Source organism: Pleurodeles waltl, chromosome 1_2, assembly GCF_031143425.1.
Source record: "Pleurodeles waltl isolate 20211129_DDA chromosome 1_2, aPleWal1.hap1.20221129, whole genome shotgun sequence".
NCBI classification, from domain to species: Eukaryota; Metazoa; Chordata; class Amphibia; order Caudata; family Salamandridae; genus Pleurodeles; species Pleurodeles waltl.
Genome location: NC_090437.1, coordinates 1124127030 through 1124144537, shown reverse-complemented (window position 1 = coordinate 1124144537; position 17508 = coordinate 1124127030). Strand labels below are relative to the sequence as shown.

Here is a 17508-nt window from a genome sequence, read left to right as displayed (position 1 = left end):
AAATCAGATATGTATGCTACTTGACCCTAATTATAACCCACGTGGAGCGAAATTAAGCCATGATTTTCATGCCATCTGATTATAAAGTGTTCGTGTTTTTTTAACCCGGTTTTACCGATTCGGGAGAACCAAACATGATTTTTACTTCCAGAATCCAGAATCCTGAAAAGTCTTAAAAGACTGTGGTTGATGCAGCAGCATTGTATCCTTCCACTGTCAGAAAAACATAAGTGGAAGAGCAATGCATTTAGAAAAAAACTTCCCTTTCCCTCCACTACTCATCTCCCTTTCCTTCCACACCCCTCTTCCACATCCACGAATTTAAACCTATGGAATGGCGAATTCCGCGTAGTCTTCTGTCTGGAAAAATCACTCTGCATGGTCATTTCCCAAGCTTTTACTTGAATTGCACGGTACTGAGTTGACTTTAACACATGGAAACTATAAAATCCCACGCAGTTCTAGTGCTCAGTAAAATCTCCCCAGTGCCGTGCACTTCCCTACGTTTTATGCACCACTGATAAAAGACCACAGGTAGGGCCCTAATGTACCACGCTCTGTACACCCACGGGTTTCTGTGAAGGGCGGAAGCTGCTATTGAAAGTTATGCCTTTTCCATCTCGTGCTGCATATATGACTCTTCATGATAGGCGGCTAGGAGAAATAAACTTCTTTAATTTCATATTTTTCAAAAACATTTTAAAAAATAAGATGTTGTAAAACCTGTAGATAAAGTGTGTGCGTTGCACTTGCCACTTCCCTTCACAGTATCAATCTTGCTCCAGTGCCACCTTGTGTTGCACATACACACCTTAGACAGCTTGCAACCAATCATTCTCCCATCTCTCAAAACAGGATGCAGATGACTGACAACAGAAAGCCAGCCTTATTTGCACTTTTCAACACTGCGTGGCGCATTTAAAATCAAGGCCCGTGAAATCCCAAGTACAAGAATGGGAGAGGTCATTAGAGAAGCACTCAAGCTAATACCACATTCTTATTCTTACTATCAAGTCACACAGGGTTAGCCCGAAAAGAAACAGCACTGCATCCAAAGTAGTTTCAGAATCCCGTTGCCCTCGGCTTGAAGTGCTGGTAAAGCCTGTTTAACAGAAAGCCACTGCACCTTGGTTGACAGAGAACTGAATTTCACTGCCAGGAGGCTAACATCCAACTGCACGGCTATCACCGACACCTTGCACCAGTATAACCTCACTTTCCCTATTAAATGCACATATGTATGTAGATAAGTGGTAAGTGCCATTTACACACTGGAAACCAAGTCAAAAGGCAGTGGAACGCTGTACAGGGTCAAGGCAAGGATACAGTCAACGAGTGCGTGGAAAGGATAGCTGGTTCTGAGAGTGGAAGTTACTTCTTTGTGATGTAGAAGTCACTAAAGCAGTGCGTCCTCAGCCTTTTCCTCAACTGGAGCAGGGCTGGCGCAGTCCTAATGGATAGGAGGATGTTGTTCCAGAGCGTGGAAAAGGACTGCTGCTTTGCTTTTTTTGTCTTTGCACCTATTTGTTTCCATTCTGATGAAGCTCTGCCTGCAGGTGTGCCGAGAGCCATCGGAATTGGCGAGCAGGTCAGCCACACTCGCAGCGATGGTTGTTGTTATAGCTTTATAGGTTTTGCAGCTGGTTTTGAGGACTGTGCAGGCCACAAAGGGGAGCAAGTCAAGCTCCATTGAGATTGATGTGGTCATATTTCTTTAGAGCCTTAATGAGGTACGCTGTAGTGTGAACGATGTCTGGGAACTCATGGAGTAGAGAACTGCTATGTCCAGATCCAAGAGATCAAGAGGTTGAATGGAAGTTGATATCTGGGAGAAACGGCTAGTAGCAGGCCATCTTGGTTTTCTTGGAGAATTGTTCCTTGAGGGTGAGGTTAATGTCGAGGGTGAATCCGTGTGACTTGGCACCGGGTGAAAGTTGGGGTTAGAATATATCCAATTTCATGTCGGTGAGCCAGGTTTGGACTACTTGTTGCTTTTGAGGAATAGAAGAACTTTTGTTTTGATGAATGTGAACTACTGGAAGAGATGCAAGCAATGTTTGAGAGATTGTATGTCTGGAGCAGAGGAGATTTACAGCTAGAGGTAAAAGTCATCAGAATATTTGTGAATTGTGCTGCTAGTATCAGTAAGCAGAGGCCAAAAGGGCTCCATGAAGACGTCAAAGATGATGTGGGATAGGATGAGACCCTGAGAACTCTCCAAGTTATAGGGATCTTCTGGGACTGAGTGGTCTCCATGTGAACAAACAGATATTGATTGGATAGGTAGGAGGAGAACCAGCAAAGGACAATCCCACTGAATCCTCTATGAGTCTTCATGATGTGGATGAGTGTGGGATGATCAATCTTCATACAAATAAGAACAATCATAGTCAAATATACTGGTTTACAAACTTCCATATCAGCAGCAATGTTTAGGTGGTTAAGACATCCAGCAGTGTCATGAGATAGAGGTCAACTTCAAATGCAGTCGAGTACATCATCTGTTAACTGTAATAGAGTGTGCATGCAGTATGCAGAGTGATCTCAAGCTGGACTGCTAGTCATGCATGAGATGATTAACAATGATATAACCTTGGAGTAGTGCTTAGACTGCTTTTCAAAGATCTTGCTTATAAAGGGTAAGTGAAGGACAGGCTACTAGATGGTGAGGTCATCAGTGTTTAGTATGAATTTCTTCAAGAGTGGAAGGTTCTGACCTGTCTTGAGTGCTATTATGAAGATTCTTTGAGTCAGGGAGGCATTGATGATGAAATGCAGACGTGAAATTGCTTCTCCAGATTGGGCTTTGATAAAGGAAGAAGGTAATACATCATCTTTAAAGGAGGTGACCTTGAGGGAGTAGAGGATGTCAGTGTGCTATGCGAGAGATAGGAGTTAAAAGAATTACAAATGTGAGGTGCAGCATGGAAGGATGGGCATCAAAGGAAAACAGACATTGTTGTTGATAAGCTTTTGGATCTGCATTTGTTTCAATAAAGAAGAAATTGATGGCACTGCACTTACCTATGAAGAGAGGGTGATGCAGTAAGTTTAGATCAAAAGTTTAAGTTCAGACCTAAAGCCTAACCTTACTTGCAGTAAAGTTAGACTTTTGGTTTAAGTTTAGACTTTTGGTCTAAACTTAGAGCAGAAGTCTAAAGTTAGACCAAAAGTCTAACTTTACTACATGTAAAGCTAGACTTTAGTCTAAACTTAGACTTTTGTTCTAAGTTTACCTTTGCAAATCAGGGCCATTGTGTTTTAGTTGGCATGGTACTGATGGTGTTGGTGTGGTACTCTGCTTTGCTGATGTAGGAAGTTATCTGCATATTGGACAGAGATACTTCAATTGTGTGAGCTCATAGAGGGTCCCTTTTGGCTTCCATTTTCTTTCTTGTCTGTGGAAAGAACATGTGTTGTGTGCGAGATCTTTGGAGCTGAAGGATTTAGATTACATTTGTGTGGTTGAGTGAAGTGTGTTGATATCAGATGTACAGACATCAGGGTGAGAGATGAGTTTGAGATTTGGGTTGTCAATGGAGAATAGCCTTAAAAAAGTGCCCATTTGGTCACCAACCACAAAGTGACCAGCCATGCTGGTCTCACCGTTCTATGTGCACTTCACTAACACCCAAATCAAACTTGCATCAGTGGTGCATAAAATGTAGAGAAGTGCCAACATTGCTTAGGTTTATCAGGTTGTGTGTTGCGAGGAGTGTTATCTATGGAAAAAATACTATCCACAGTTATCCTATCCCCGCGTAGGACTAGGGTAGGCATTGTGTGCATTAGGTATCAGTGTGATTAAGGAAATAAGCATAAATAGTCACTCCCCGAAAATATTGTGCACATACAATTGTTTTGAAACGCTTAGCTATTTCCATAACCGTTTCAATGTTGTTTGCACGTCAAGGATCTTCAGCAAAATACACAACATAGAAAATCTCAAAATATATAAATAAAAATAAATGTATTAAGAAATGTGGGCTTCACGTTGTAGGAGGCTGGACTGGCTTGTAGTGAGTACCAAGGGGTACTTGCACCTTGCACCAGGCCCAGTTATCCCTTATTAGTGTATAGGGTGTCTAGCAGCTTAGGCTGATAGATAATGATAGCTTAGCAAAGCAGCTCAGGCTGAACTAGGAGACGTGTGAAGCTACTACAGTACCACTTAGTGTCATATGCACAATATCATAAGAAAACACAATACACAGTTATACTAAAAATAAAGGTACTTTATTTTTATGACAATATGCCAAAGTATCTTAGAGTGTACCCTCAGTGAGAGGATAGGAAATATACACAAGATATATATACACAATAGCAAAAATATGCAGTATAGTCTTAGAAAACAGTGCAAACAATGTATAGTTACAATAGGATGCAATGGGGAAACATAGGGATAGGGGCAACACAAACCATATACTCCAGAAGTGGAATGCGAACCACGAATGGACCCCAAACCTATGTGACCTTGTAGAGGGTCGCTGGGACTATTAGAAAATAGTGAGAGTTAGCAAAATAACCCTCCCCAAGACCCTGAAAAGTGAGTGCAAAGTGCACCAAAGTTCCCCTAAGGACAAAATAGTCGTGTTAGAGGGAGAATGCAAGGAAAACACAAATCAGCAATGCAACAACGATGGATTCCTGTCTGAAGGTACCTGTGGAACAAGGGGACCAAGTCCAAAAGTCACAAGCAGCTCGGAGATGGGCAGATGCCCAAGAAATGCCAGCGGTTGGTGCAAAGAAGCTCTTACTAGGCTGAAGAACTGTGAATACTGCAGGAACGACAAGGGCTAGAGACTTCCCCTTTGGAGGATGGATCCCCCACGCCTTGGAGAGTCGTGCAGAAGTGTTTTCCCGCCTGATGGACGCCAACAAGCCTTGCTACACGCAAATCGTGCGTTTGGCGTTTTTGGACGCTGCTGGGGCCCAGGAGGGACCAGGAGGTCGCAAATTGGACCTGCAGAGAGAGGGGACGTCGAGCAAGACAAAGAGCCCTCACTGAAGCAGGTAGCACCCGGAGAAGTGCCAGAAACAGGCACTACAAGGATGCGTGAAACGGTGCTCGCCGAAGTTGCACAAAGGAGTCCCACGTCGCCGGAGACCAACTTAGAAAGTCGTGCAATGCAGGTTAGAGTGCCGTGGACCCAGGCTTGGCTGTGCACGAAGGATTTCCGCCGGAAGTGCACAGGGGCCGGAGAAGCTTGCAAAGTCGCGGTTCCCAGCAATGCAGCCCAGCGAGGTGAGGCAAGGACTTACCTCCACCAAACTTGGGCTGAAGAGTCACTGGACTGTGGGGGTCACTTGGACGGTGTCGCTGGATTCGAGGGACCTCGCTCGTCGTGCTGAGAGGAGACCCAAGGGACCGGAGATGCAGCTTTTTGGTGCCTGCGGTTGCAGGGGGAAGATTCCGTCGACCCACGGGAGATTTCTTCGGATCTTCTGGTGCAGAGAGGAGGCAGACTACCCCCACAGCATGCACAAGCAGGAAAACAGTCGAGAAGGCGGCAGGATCAGCGTTACAGAGTTGCAGTAGTCGTCTTTGCTACTATGTTGCAGGTTTGCAGGCTTCCAGCGCGGTCAGCGGTCGATTCCTTATCAGAAGGTGAAGAGGGAGATGCAGAGGAACTCGGCTGAGCTCATGCATTCGTTATCTCCAGTTTCCCCAGAGACAGAGACCCTAAATAGCCAGAAAAGAGGGTTTGGCTACCTAGGAGAGAGGAAAGGCTACTAACACCTGAAGGAGCCTATCACAAGGAGTCTCTGACGTCACCTGGTGGCACTGGCCACTCAGAGCAGTCCAGTGTGCCAGCAGCACCTCTGTTTCCAAGATGGCAGAGGTCTGGAGCACACTGGAGGAGCTCTGGACACCTCCCAGGGGAGGTGCAGGTCAGGGGAGTGGTCACTCCCCTTTCCTTTGTCCAGTTTCGCGCCAGAGCAGGGGCTAAGGGGTCCCTGAACCGGTGTAGACTGGCTTATGCAGAATTGGGCACCTCTGTGCCCAACAAAGCATTTCCAGAGGCTGGGGGAGGCTACTCCTCCCCTGCCTTCACACCATTTTCCAAAGGGAGAGGGTGTCACACCCTCTCTCAGAGGAAGTTCTTTGTTCTGCCATCCTGGGCCAGGCCTGGCTGGACCCCAGGAGGGCAGCTGCCTGTCTGAGGGGTTGGCAGCAGCAGCAGCTGCAGTGAAACCCCAGGAAGGGCAGTCTGGCAGTACCAGGGTCTGTGCTACAGACCACTGGGATCATGGAATTGTACCAAAAATGCCAGGATGGCATAGAGGGGGCAATTCCATGATCATAGACATGTTACATGGCCATATTCGGAGTTACCATGGTGAAGCTACATATAGGTAGTGACCTATATGTAGTGCACGCGTGTAATGGTGTCCCCGCACTCACAAAGTTCAGTGAATTGGCTCTGAACAATGTGGGGGCACTTTGGCTAGTGCCAGGGTGCCCTCACACTAAGTAACTTTGCACCTAACCTTTACCAGGTAAAGGTTAGACATATAGGTGACTTATAAGTTACTTAAGTGCAGTGTAAAATGGCTGTGAAATAACGTGGACGTTATTTCACTCAGGCTGCAGTGGCAGGCCTGTGTAAGAATTGTCAGAGCTCCCTATGGGTGGCAAAAGAAATGCTGCAGCCCATAGGGATCTCCTGGAACCCCAATACCCTGGGTACCTCAGTACCATATACTAGGGAATTATAAGGGTGTTCCAGTAAGCCAATGTAAATTGGTAAAAATGGTCACTAGCCTGTCAGTGACAATTTGGAAAGAAATGAGAGAGCATAACCACTGAGGTTCTGATTAGCAGAGCCTCAGTGAGACAGTTAGTCACTACACAGGTAACACATACAGGCACACTTATGAGCACTGGGGCCCTGGGTTACCAGGGTCCCAGTGACACATACAACTAAAACAACATATATACAGTGAAAAATGGGGGTAACATGCCAGGCAAGATGGTACTTTCCTACACAACCCCCCCCCAAACGAAGGACAATAAGACTAGCCATTACCTGATGAGTCTTCATTGTCTAAGTGGAAATATCTGGAGAGTCCATCTGCATTGGAGTGGCTACTCCCAGGTCTATGTTCCACTGTATAGTCCATTCCCTGTAGGGATATGGACCACCTTAACAATTTAGGATTTTCACCTTTCATTTGTTTTAGCCAAAGTAGAGGTTTGTGGTCTGTCTGAACAATGAAGTGAGTGCCAAACAGGTATGGCCTCAACTTCTTCAGAGCCCAGACCACAGCAAAGGCCTCCCTCTCAATGGCAGACCAACGCTTTTCTCTAGGGGTCAACCTTCTACTAATAAAAGCAACAGGTTGATCCTGGCCCTCAGAATTAAGTTGTGATAGGACTGCCCCTACTCCTAATTCAGATGCATCAGTTTGGACATAGAATTTTTTAGAGTAACAAGGGCTTTTCAGGACAGGTGCAGAGCACATGGCCTGCTTCAGCTCCTCAAAAGCTTTCTGACAGTTTGCTGTCCATAATACCTTTTTAGGCATTTTCTTGGATGTGAGGTCATTAAGAGGGGCTGCAATGGAGCCATAGTTCTTAATGAACCTCCTGTAATACCCAGTGAGGCCTAGGAAGGCTCTCACCTGAGTCTGAGTGGTAGGGGGAATCCAATCAATAATAGTTTGGATTTTCCCCTGAAGTGGTGCAATCTGTTCCCCACCAACAAGGTGTCCCAGATAAACCACTTTACCCTGCCCTATCTGGCACTTTGAAGCCTTGATAGTGAGGCCTGCCTTTTGCAGGGCCTCCAAAACTTTCCAAAGGTGGACCAGGTGATCATCCCAGCTGGAGCTAAAGACAGCTATATCATCCAAATATGCTGCACTGAAAGCTTCCAGCCCTTGCAGGACTGTGTTCACCAACCTCTGAAAAGTGGCAGGTGCATTTTTCAAACCAAAAGGCATTACAGTAAACTGGTAATGTCCTCCAATGGTAGAAAATGCAGTCTTAGGTTTAGCATCTTCTGACATTTTGATCTGCCAATACCCTGCAGTCAAATCAAAAGTGCTTAGATACTTGGCAGATGCCAGTGTATCTATTAGCTCATCTGCCCTGGGTATAGGGTGAGCATCTGTTTTGGTTACCAAGTTGAGACCTCTATAGTCTACACAAAACCTCATTTCCTTCTTTCCATCTTTAGAATTGGGTTTTGGTACCAGTACCACAGGAGAAGCCCATGGACTGTCAGAGTGCTCAACCACTCCTAGTTCCAACATCTTCTGAACTTCTTGCTTTATGCAGTCCCTGACATGGTCAGGCTGCCTATAGATCTTACTTTTGACAGGTAAACTGTCTCCAGTATCTATAGTGTGCTCACACCAAGAAGTGGTGCCTGGCACAATGGAGAAGAGTTCTGAAAATTGTCCTAGGAGATTTATGCAATTATCTTTCTGCTCAGCAGTAAGACAATCAGCCAAAACTACCCCTTCCACAAGAGCATCTTGTTCTGTGGAAGAGAAGAGATCAGGTAGAGGATCACTGTCTTCTTCCTGTCCCTCATCTGTTGCCATGAGCAGGGTGAGATCAGCCCTGTCATAGTAGGGTTTCAGGCGGTTGACATGGAGCACCCTAAGGGGACTCCTGGCAGTGCCTAAGTCAACCAAGTAGGTGACTTCACCCTTCTTTTCAACAATTGTGTGTGGACCACTCCATTTATCTTGGAGTGCTCTTGGGGCCACAGGCTCCAAGACCCACACTTTCTGCCCTGGTTGGTACTGAACCAAAACAGCCTTCTGATCATGCCATTGCTTCTGGAGCTCTTGGCTGGCCTGAAGGTTTTTACTGGCCTTTTTCATGTACTCAGCCATCCTTGATCTGAGGCCAAGTACATAGTCCACAATATCCTGCTTAGGAGCTTTTAAAGGTTGTTCCCAACCCTCCTTTACAAGTGTGAGTGGACCCCTAACAGGGTGTCCAAAAAGAAGTTCAAAGGGGCTGAAGCCCACTCCTTTCTGGGGTACCTCCCTGTAGGCAAAAAGGAGGCATGGTAGAAGGATATCCCATCTCCTGCGGAGTTTTTCAGGGAGTCCCATAATCATGCCTTTGAGAGTTTTATTAAATCTCTCCACCAGTCCATTTGTTTGTGGATGATAGGGTGTTGTGAACTTGTAAGTTACACCACACTCCTTCCACATGGCCTTTAAGTATGCAGACATGAAATTGCTTCCTCTGTCTGATACTACTTCCTTTGGGAAGCCCACCCTGGAAAATATTCCCAGGAGGGCCTTTGCCACTGCAGGAGCTGTAGTGGTCCTTAAAGGAATTGCTTCAGGATACCTTGTGGCATGGTCCACTACCACTAAGATAAACCTATTGCCTGAAGCAGTAGGAGGGTCAAGGGGGCCAACTATGTCAACCCCTACCCTTTCAAAGGGAACCCCAACCACAGGCAGTGGGATAAGGGGTGCCTTTGGAGTGCCACCTGTCTTGCCACTGGCTTGACAGGTTTCACAGGACTTACAAAATTCTTTTGTGTCCTCAGACATCCTAGGCCAATGAAACAGTGGTACCAATCTGTCCCAAGTTTTCATTTGACCCAGGTGCCCAGCTAAGGGAATGTCATGTGCCAGTGTTAGGAGGAACTTTCTGTACTCCTGAGGAATCACTAATCTCCTGGCAGCTCCAGGTTTAGGATCCCTATGCTCAGTGTACAAGAGGTTGTCCTCCCAGTAAACTCTGTGTGAGTCACTGACATCCCCATTAGCCTGTTTGACAGCTTGCTGTCTGAGACCCTCTAATGTGGGACAGGTTTGCTGTGCCACACTCAGCTCCTCTCTGGCAGGCCCCCCTTCACCCAAAAGCTCAGCAGTGTCTGCTTCCAGCTCCTCTGGTGTAGGTTCTGCACAGGGAGGGAATTCTTCTTCCTCAGAATTAGAATCCACTGTAGAGGGAGGGATAGTAGGAAGTGGTTTGCTTCTACTAGCCCTAGCTTTAGGGAGCACTTGGTCCATTGTTCCAGGATCCAAGCTTCCCTGTCCTTTTTGCTTTTTGGCCTGAGCCCTTGTCAAAGCAAAAATATGCCCTGGGATGCCCAGCATTGCTGCATGGGCCTCCAACTCCACATCTGACCAAGCTGATGTCTCCAAATCGTTCCCTAATAGACAGTCTACAGGTAAATCTGAAGCTACCACAACTTTCTTTGGACCAGATACCCCCCCCCAGTTGAGATTTACAACAGCCATGGGGTGGCTTTGTGTTATGTTGTGAGCATCGGTTACTTGGTACTGGTGTCCAAGTATGTGTTGTTCAGGGTGCACCAGTTTCTCAATCACCATTGTGACACTGGCACCTGTGTCCCTGTAGGCCTGGACCTCAACACCATTTATTAGGGTTAGTTGCTTGTACTTCTCCAAGTTATGGGGGCAAGCAACCAAAGTGGCTAAGTCAATAGCCCCTTCAGAGACTAAAGTAGCCTCTGTGGTCTCCCTAATCAGACCAACCCCAACTAAATTACCAAAAGTGAGCCCAGCTACTCCCTTGGATTGGCTATTAGTAGGTTTGCTCCCACCACCACTGCTATTAGTAGGGACACTAGGTGTAGCAGTAGGGGTTGTAGTGGTAGGAGCTGTGGTGCCTTTCTTTGGACAACTGGGATCTGTTGTCCAATGGCCTTTTATCTTACATAAATAGCACCATGGTTTCCTTTCCTTGTTCTGATTAGAGGAAGGTTTGGGCCCACCACCCCCACCAGAGTGTTTTTGTGGGCCTGATGAAGACTCATTTTTAGATTTGTCCCCACCCTTGTCAGAAGACTTACCATCCTTCTTTTTGTTGCCATCTTTGTCACCCCCTGTATGAACTTTTCTGTTCACTCTTGTTCTGACCCATTTGTCTGCCTTCTTTCCCAATTCTTGGGGAGAGGTCAGATCAGAGTCCACCAAGTACTGGTGCAACAAATCAGACACACAATTATTAAGAATATGCTCTCTCAGGATTAAGTTATACAGGCTGTCATAATCAGTAACTTTACTGCCATGTAACCACCCCTCCAAGGCCTTCACTGCCTGGTCAATGAAATCAACCCAGTCTTGTGAAGACTCCTTTTTGGTATCTCTGAACTTGATCCTGTACTGTTCAGTGGTTAAGCCATAACCATCCAGGAGTGCATTCTTAAGAACTTGGAAATTGTTAGCATCATTTTCTTTTACAGTAAGGAGCCTATCCCTACCTTTTCCAGTAAATGATAGCCATAGGATAGCAGCCCACTGCCTTTGAGGGACATCCTGTACAGCACAGGCCCTCTCAAGTGCAGCAAACCACTTGTTAATGTCATCCCCCTCCTTGTAAGGGGGAACTATCTTATGCAGATTCCTGGAATCATGCTCTTTTGCAGGATGACTATGGGGAATACTGCTGCTGCCACCATGGGTATCTAAACCCATCTTCTGTCTTTCCCTCTCTATTTCTAAAGACTGTCTATCCAAATCCAGCTGTTGCTTCTTGAGCTTCAGTCTGGTTTGCTCCACTCTCAATCTATTGAGCTCCCTTTCTAACAATCTGTCATCAGGGTGGGTGGGAGGGACATTTCTAGATACAGAGGTATGATGGGAATGAACAGAAGGAGACCTGTCCCTTACAGAGGGCACCCTAACAGCTTGGCTACCAGTATAATGTGAGAGCACATCATCAGTATGATGTGATTCAACCTCTGTACCAACTATGCTAGACTGTCTAGTAATGGGCAGGCTGAGAAGTTTCTTTCCTGAACCTTTTCCTGGGGGAGTCCCTGGATCAGATTGAGAACCATTAGCTACTTTTTCTACAGATTGGGCACTTATGGCCTTATCTTGTACTCTAAGCATATTAATTAACAGTTCTAAAGAAGGATTCTTCCCTACACTCAAACCTCTCTCTATGCAGAGACTCCTTGCTCCTTTCCAGCTAAGGTGATCATATGCAAGTTTGGACAGTTCAACTTTTTGGCCTGTGCCAGACATTTTTTAGAGAGAGTAAAAGTGATAGACAAAGAGAAAAAAGTTTTCAGAACTTTTTGGAAAGACAGAAAAAAAAACTTTTTAAACTTTTAAGAACTTTTTGAAAGTTTAGAAGTACTTTTCAGCACTTAGAAAAGAGTGAAAAGAGGAAATGCAAAACTTTTTGGCTATGTGTATATACACTGACCTTGTTTTGTATATTTTTCTCTTATGAAAAGTACAATGACAAGAGTGGTAAGCAGTCTCAAAGCACTTATCCCACCACTGCACAACCAATGTAGGAGGCTGGACTGGCTTGTAGTGAGTACCAAGGGGTACTTGCACCTTGCACCAGGCCCAGTTATCCCTTATTAGTGTATAGGGTGTCTAGCAGCTTAGGCTGATAGATAATGATAGCTTAGCAAAGCAGCTCAGGCTGAACTAGGAGACGTGTGAAGCTACTACAGTACCACTTAGTGTCATATGCACAATATCATAAGAAAACACAATACACAGTTATACTAAAAATAAAGGTACTTTATTTTTATGACAATATGCCAAAGTATCTTAGAGTGTACCCTCAGTGAGAGGATAGGAAATATACACAAGATATATATACACAATAGCAAAAATATGCAGTATAGTCTTAGAAAACAGTGCAAACAATGTATAGTTACAATAGGATGCAATGGGGAAACATAGGGATAGGGGCAACACAAACCATATACTCCAGAAGTGGAATGCGAACCACGAATGGACCCCAAACCTATGTGACCTTGTAGAGGGTCGCTGGGACTATTAGAAAATAGTGAGAGTTAGCAAAATAACCCTCCCCAAGACCCTGAAAAGTGAGTGCAAAGTGCACCAAAGTTCCCCTAAGGACAAAATAGTCGTGTTAGAGGGAGAATGCAAGGAAAACACAAATCAGCAATGCAACAACGATGGATTCCTGTCTGAAGGTACCTGTGGAACAAGGGGACCAAGTCCAAAAGTCACAAGCAGCTCGGAGATGGGCAGATGCCCAAGAAATGCCAGCGGTTGGTGCAAAGAAGCTCTTACTAGGCTGAAGAACTGTGAATACTGCAGGAACGACAAGGGCTAGAGACTTCCCCTTTGGAGGATGGATCCCCCACGCCTTGGAGAGTCGTGCAGAAGTGTTTTCCCGCCTGATGGACGCCAACAAGCCTTGCTACACGCAAATCGTGCGTTTGGCGTTTTTGGACGCTGCTGGGGCCCAGGAGGGACCAGGAGGTCGCAAATTGGACCTGCAGAGAGAGGGGACGTCGAGCAAGACAAAGAGCCCTCACTGAAGCAGGTAGCACCCGGAGAAGTGCCAGAAACAGGCACTACAAGGATGCGTGAAACGGTGCTCGCCGAAGTTGCACAAAGGAGTCCCACGTCGCCGGAGACCAACTTAGAAAGTCGTGCAATGCAGGTTAGAGTGCCGTGGACCCAGGCTTGGCTGTGCACGAAGGATTTCCGCCGGAAGTGCACAGGGGCCGGAGAAGCTTGCAAAGTCGCGGTTCCCAGCAATGCAGCCCAGCGAGGTGAGGCAAGGACTTACCTCCACCAAACTTGGGCTGAAGAGTCACTGGACTGTGGGGGTCACTTGGACGGTGTCGCTGGATTCGAGGGACCTCGCTCGTCGTGCTGAGAGGAGACCCAAGGGACCGGAGATGCAGCTTTTTGGTGCCTGCGGTTGCAGGGGGAAGATTCCGTCGACCCACGGGAGATTTCTTCGGATCTTCTGGTGCAGAGAGGAGGCAGACTACCCCCACAGCATGCACAAGCAGGAAAACAGTCGAGAAGGCGGCAGGATCAGCGTTACAGAGTTGCAGTAGTCGTCTTTGCTACTATGTTGCAGGTTTGCAGGCTTCCAGCGCGGTCAGCGGTCGATTCCTTATCAGAAGGTGAAGAGGGAGATGCAGAGGAACTCGGCTGAGCTCATGCATTCGTTATCTCCAGTTTCCCCAGAGACAGAGACCCTAAATAGCCAGAAAAGAGGGTTTGGCTACCTAGGAGAGAGGAAAGGCTACTAACACCTGAAGGAGCCTATCACAAGGAGTCTCTGACGTCACCTGGTGGCACTGGCCACTCAGAGCAGTCCAGTGTGCCAGCAGCACCTCTGTTTCCAAGATGGCAGAGGTCTGGAGCACACTGGAGGAGCTCTGGACACCTCCCAGGGGAGGTGCAGGTCAGGGGAGTGGTCACTCCCCTTTCCTTTGTCCAGTTTCGCGCCAGAGCAGGGGCTAAGGGGTCCCTGAACCGGTGTAGACTGGCTTATGCAGAATTGGGCACCTCTGTGCCCAACAAAGCATTTCCAGAGGCTGGGGGAGGCTACTCCTCCCCTGCCTTCACACCATTTTCCAAAGGGAGAGGGTGTCACACCCTCTCTCAGAGGAAGTTCTTTGTTCTGCCATCCTGGGCCAGGCCTGGCTGGACCCCAGGAGGGCAGCTGCCTGTCTGAGGGGTTGGCAGCAGCAGCAGCTGCAGTGAAACCCCAGGAAGGGCAGTCTGGCAGTACCAGGGTCTGTGCTACAGACCACTGGGATCATGGAATTGTACCAAAAATGCCAGGATGGCATAGAGGGGGCAATTCCATGATCATAGACATGTTACATGGCCATATTCGGAGTTACCATGGTGAAGCTACATATAGGTAGTGACCTATATGTAGTGCACGCGTGTAATGGTGTCCCCGCACTCACAAAGTTCAGTGAATTGGCTCTGAACAATGTGGGGGCACTTTGGCTAGTGCCAGGGTGCCCTCACACTAAGTAACTTTGCACCTAACCTTTACCAGGTAAAGGTTAGACATATAGGTGACTTATAAGTTACTTAAGTGCAGTGTAAAATGGCTGTGAAATAACGTGGACGTTATTTCACTCAGGCTGCAGTGGCAGGCCTGTGTAAGAATTGTCAGAGCTCCCTATGGGTGGCAAAAGAAATGCTGCAGCCCATAGGGATCTCCTGGAACCCCAATACCCTGGGTACCTCAGTACCATATACTAGGGAATTATAAGGGTGTTCCAGTAAGCCAATGTAAATTGGTAAAAATGGTCACTAGCCTGTCAGTGACAATTTGGAAAGAAATGAGAGAGCATAACCACTGAGGTTCTGATTAGCAGAGCCTCAGTGAGACAGTTAGTCACTACACAGGTAACACATACAGGCACACTTATGAGCACTGGGGCCCTGGGTTACCAGGGTCCCAGTGACACATACAACTAAAACAACATATATACAGTGAAAAATGGGGGTAACATGCCAGGCAAGATGGTACTTTCCTACACACGTAGATTGCAATACCACATACATGAATAACCAAAACGTCAAAAACTAAGCACATGCACAAGGAATAAATTACACATTGCTCAATTTATGAGACCAAAATCATATCACCCCTAAAATATGTTCTGCCTGCCATGCCTCCTCAATACTCTCTTTCAGCTAACATTGAGCTTTGTTCAAAGCTTATTTTCCACACTAAAGGATAATTTTCACTCTCTAATGAGATCAATTTGACCGCTGGGGGGGAAGTTCCCCTTAGCTCTGAGCTCAATCTACTGTTGGATAAACAAGAATTACGTCTGGTGACAGAGCTTTTATTGACAAATAATGCCCTTTTAGCTTTTGTCTAATTGGCTTGGCCTCTCTGTATGGGCGTGTGTCAATCACTATGGTTGTAAAAAACACAACCTAGGAATTACAGTGGATGCTAACCTATCATATCGAAACCGGTTGCAACCGTGACAAGAAGCTGCATTTTTGCATCAAGATTTTGTTAACGTAACCATGTTTTTTATTTAAACATAAATAAATTTGCACACCTCTACTAAAATATGTTTTTTATTTGTCATCCACCACATTTTAAATCTTAGCACTTCACTAAAGAAGGATGGGTTGCATTGAGTAAACAGTCCGGCTTGCAGGGAGGTAGTGGACTAGGTGATCATGAAAATACAAATATCGAATGCACCAGATTTTCAGAAAAGCTTTTAAGCAATTTGATGAGGAAGGTGAATGAGATTGGCACTTACCTGTCCTGTGGATACGATAAATGCCTGCAGTCGAATAACTATGACTTTACTTTATTTTTACTTATTCATCAACGGCTTGCTTTTCAATACCCTTCACCACTTCACCTTGAAACTATTATTTTAAAAACATAAAATAAAAAACTTACGCCATGAGGAAATTGCCTCCAGTATTTGAGATGCACCCTCGGGTAGTCGGGGTAGCTTGTCGGTCATAGCCACATGATCCACAGAGTAGTCCAAGGCAGAAAAAGATTAGAATGAGGATAAGCATACAGCACAAAGATAAGGAACCTAGCCATCTGTGGAAGAAGATATGCAAAATAACAGATCAACAACATGTAGGACACATACAACATATATGGAAACAGCAAAAGTATCAACCCAATTAAGTGGTGTGCTTAGACACATTTAAGTTGTAAATCAAAGAAACAACTAATGTCAAGAAGCCAAGTAACAGTGGTGCCGAAACATAACAGAGCACAGTAGGAACAATAATTAATGAGTCTGAATAGCTCTCACCATGAAATATTCTCTCTGTGAACCAAAACTCCATTCACCGCCCGTTGGCGCCATGACCCAGTGACTTGCTAAAAAAAGGCAGAAACTAAAATATCGTGCTTTGCCTGTATATACTATGCTTTGTTCAAGGCCCTTCTACAGGGAAAGTATTGGGGCTAGAAAGAGTTAGGGTTCTTAAGTAGGCAGGAGACAACTGAAAGGATGGAGTGGGGGCTACAGGTTAAACCAAGATCTTGAGACTCTTCCCTGATGTGTTAGATCATCTTGACAGTGTATGTATCTTTTGCAGTGTGACACTGATATGCTTATGAATAATTTATATTGAAAAATAAAAAAGTATGGCGTTTTTGCTTTATTTTAGGGGTTATTGTTTCCTTACATATTGGGGTGTATCTTGATATGGATATTTCATGCAAAGGATTCCATTTTCATGCATAGAATCTTCACATACTAAGTATAGTGTAGCAAGCTTTGCCAGGAGCATGTATATGCTGATGAGATTAGGCATTTATAGAGAGAGGAGGGACTGACGATTGTGTGGTTCTGAAATCCCTGCTGTGAGTGAACGTGGGCCGGGGCATATCACCCGGAACTTGGATGAGCGTGGACTATCTCTTTGCTATCTATGATACGTTACCACTAAGGCAAAGGCGAGTAATATTCCAAATGGCTTAAGTAAGTCAGATGGTTGTCTTGTAGGGGCTAACTTAGGGATGTGTTTTGGGATAACTAAATGATTTTGAGATGCTATCTTTCTTTTTTTGAATACGAACCTGCAATGTTGTGAAAATGCTGAAGAAGTAAGTGCCATGCTGTGACTACATTTTAGTGAGGTAATTAGCTTTAAACAATGTTGCTTATATGGAAGTTTGTAAACCATTATATTTTACTATGATTATTCTTATTTGTATGAAGATGCAAACAGATCGGAGTATTTTTGTATTTGTGTTTAATACTTGTTTGAATGGGGCAAAGTTTTATTTAAACACCAAAA

The 17508-nt window shown here is 45.5% G+C and overlaps 1 protein-coding gene across 20 annotated transcripts in view; it reads right to left on the bottom strand.

The window, feature by feature from the left end:
• Positions 1 to 17508, bottom strand: part of PROM1 (prominin 1) — a 616480-nt gene that overhangs the window by 182950 nt on the left and 416022 nt on the right. For all 20 annotated transcript variants that reach the window (XM_069202406.1, XM_069202442.1, XM_069202511.1 and 17 more), the window contains one exon: positions 16142 to 16294. In XM_069202406.1, coding sequence (XP_069058507.1) covers positions 16142 to 16294 — 153 coding nt within the window. The remainder of the gene's footprint in view (positions 1 to 16141; positions 16295 to 17508) is intronic.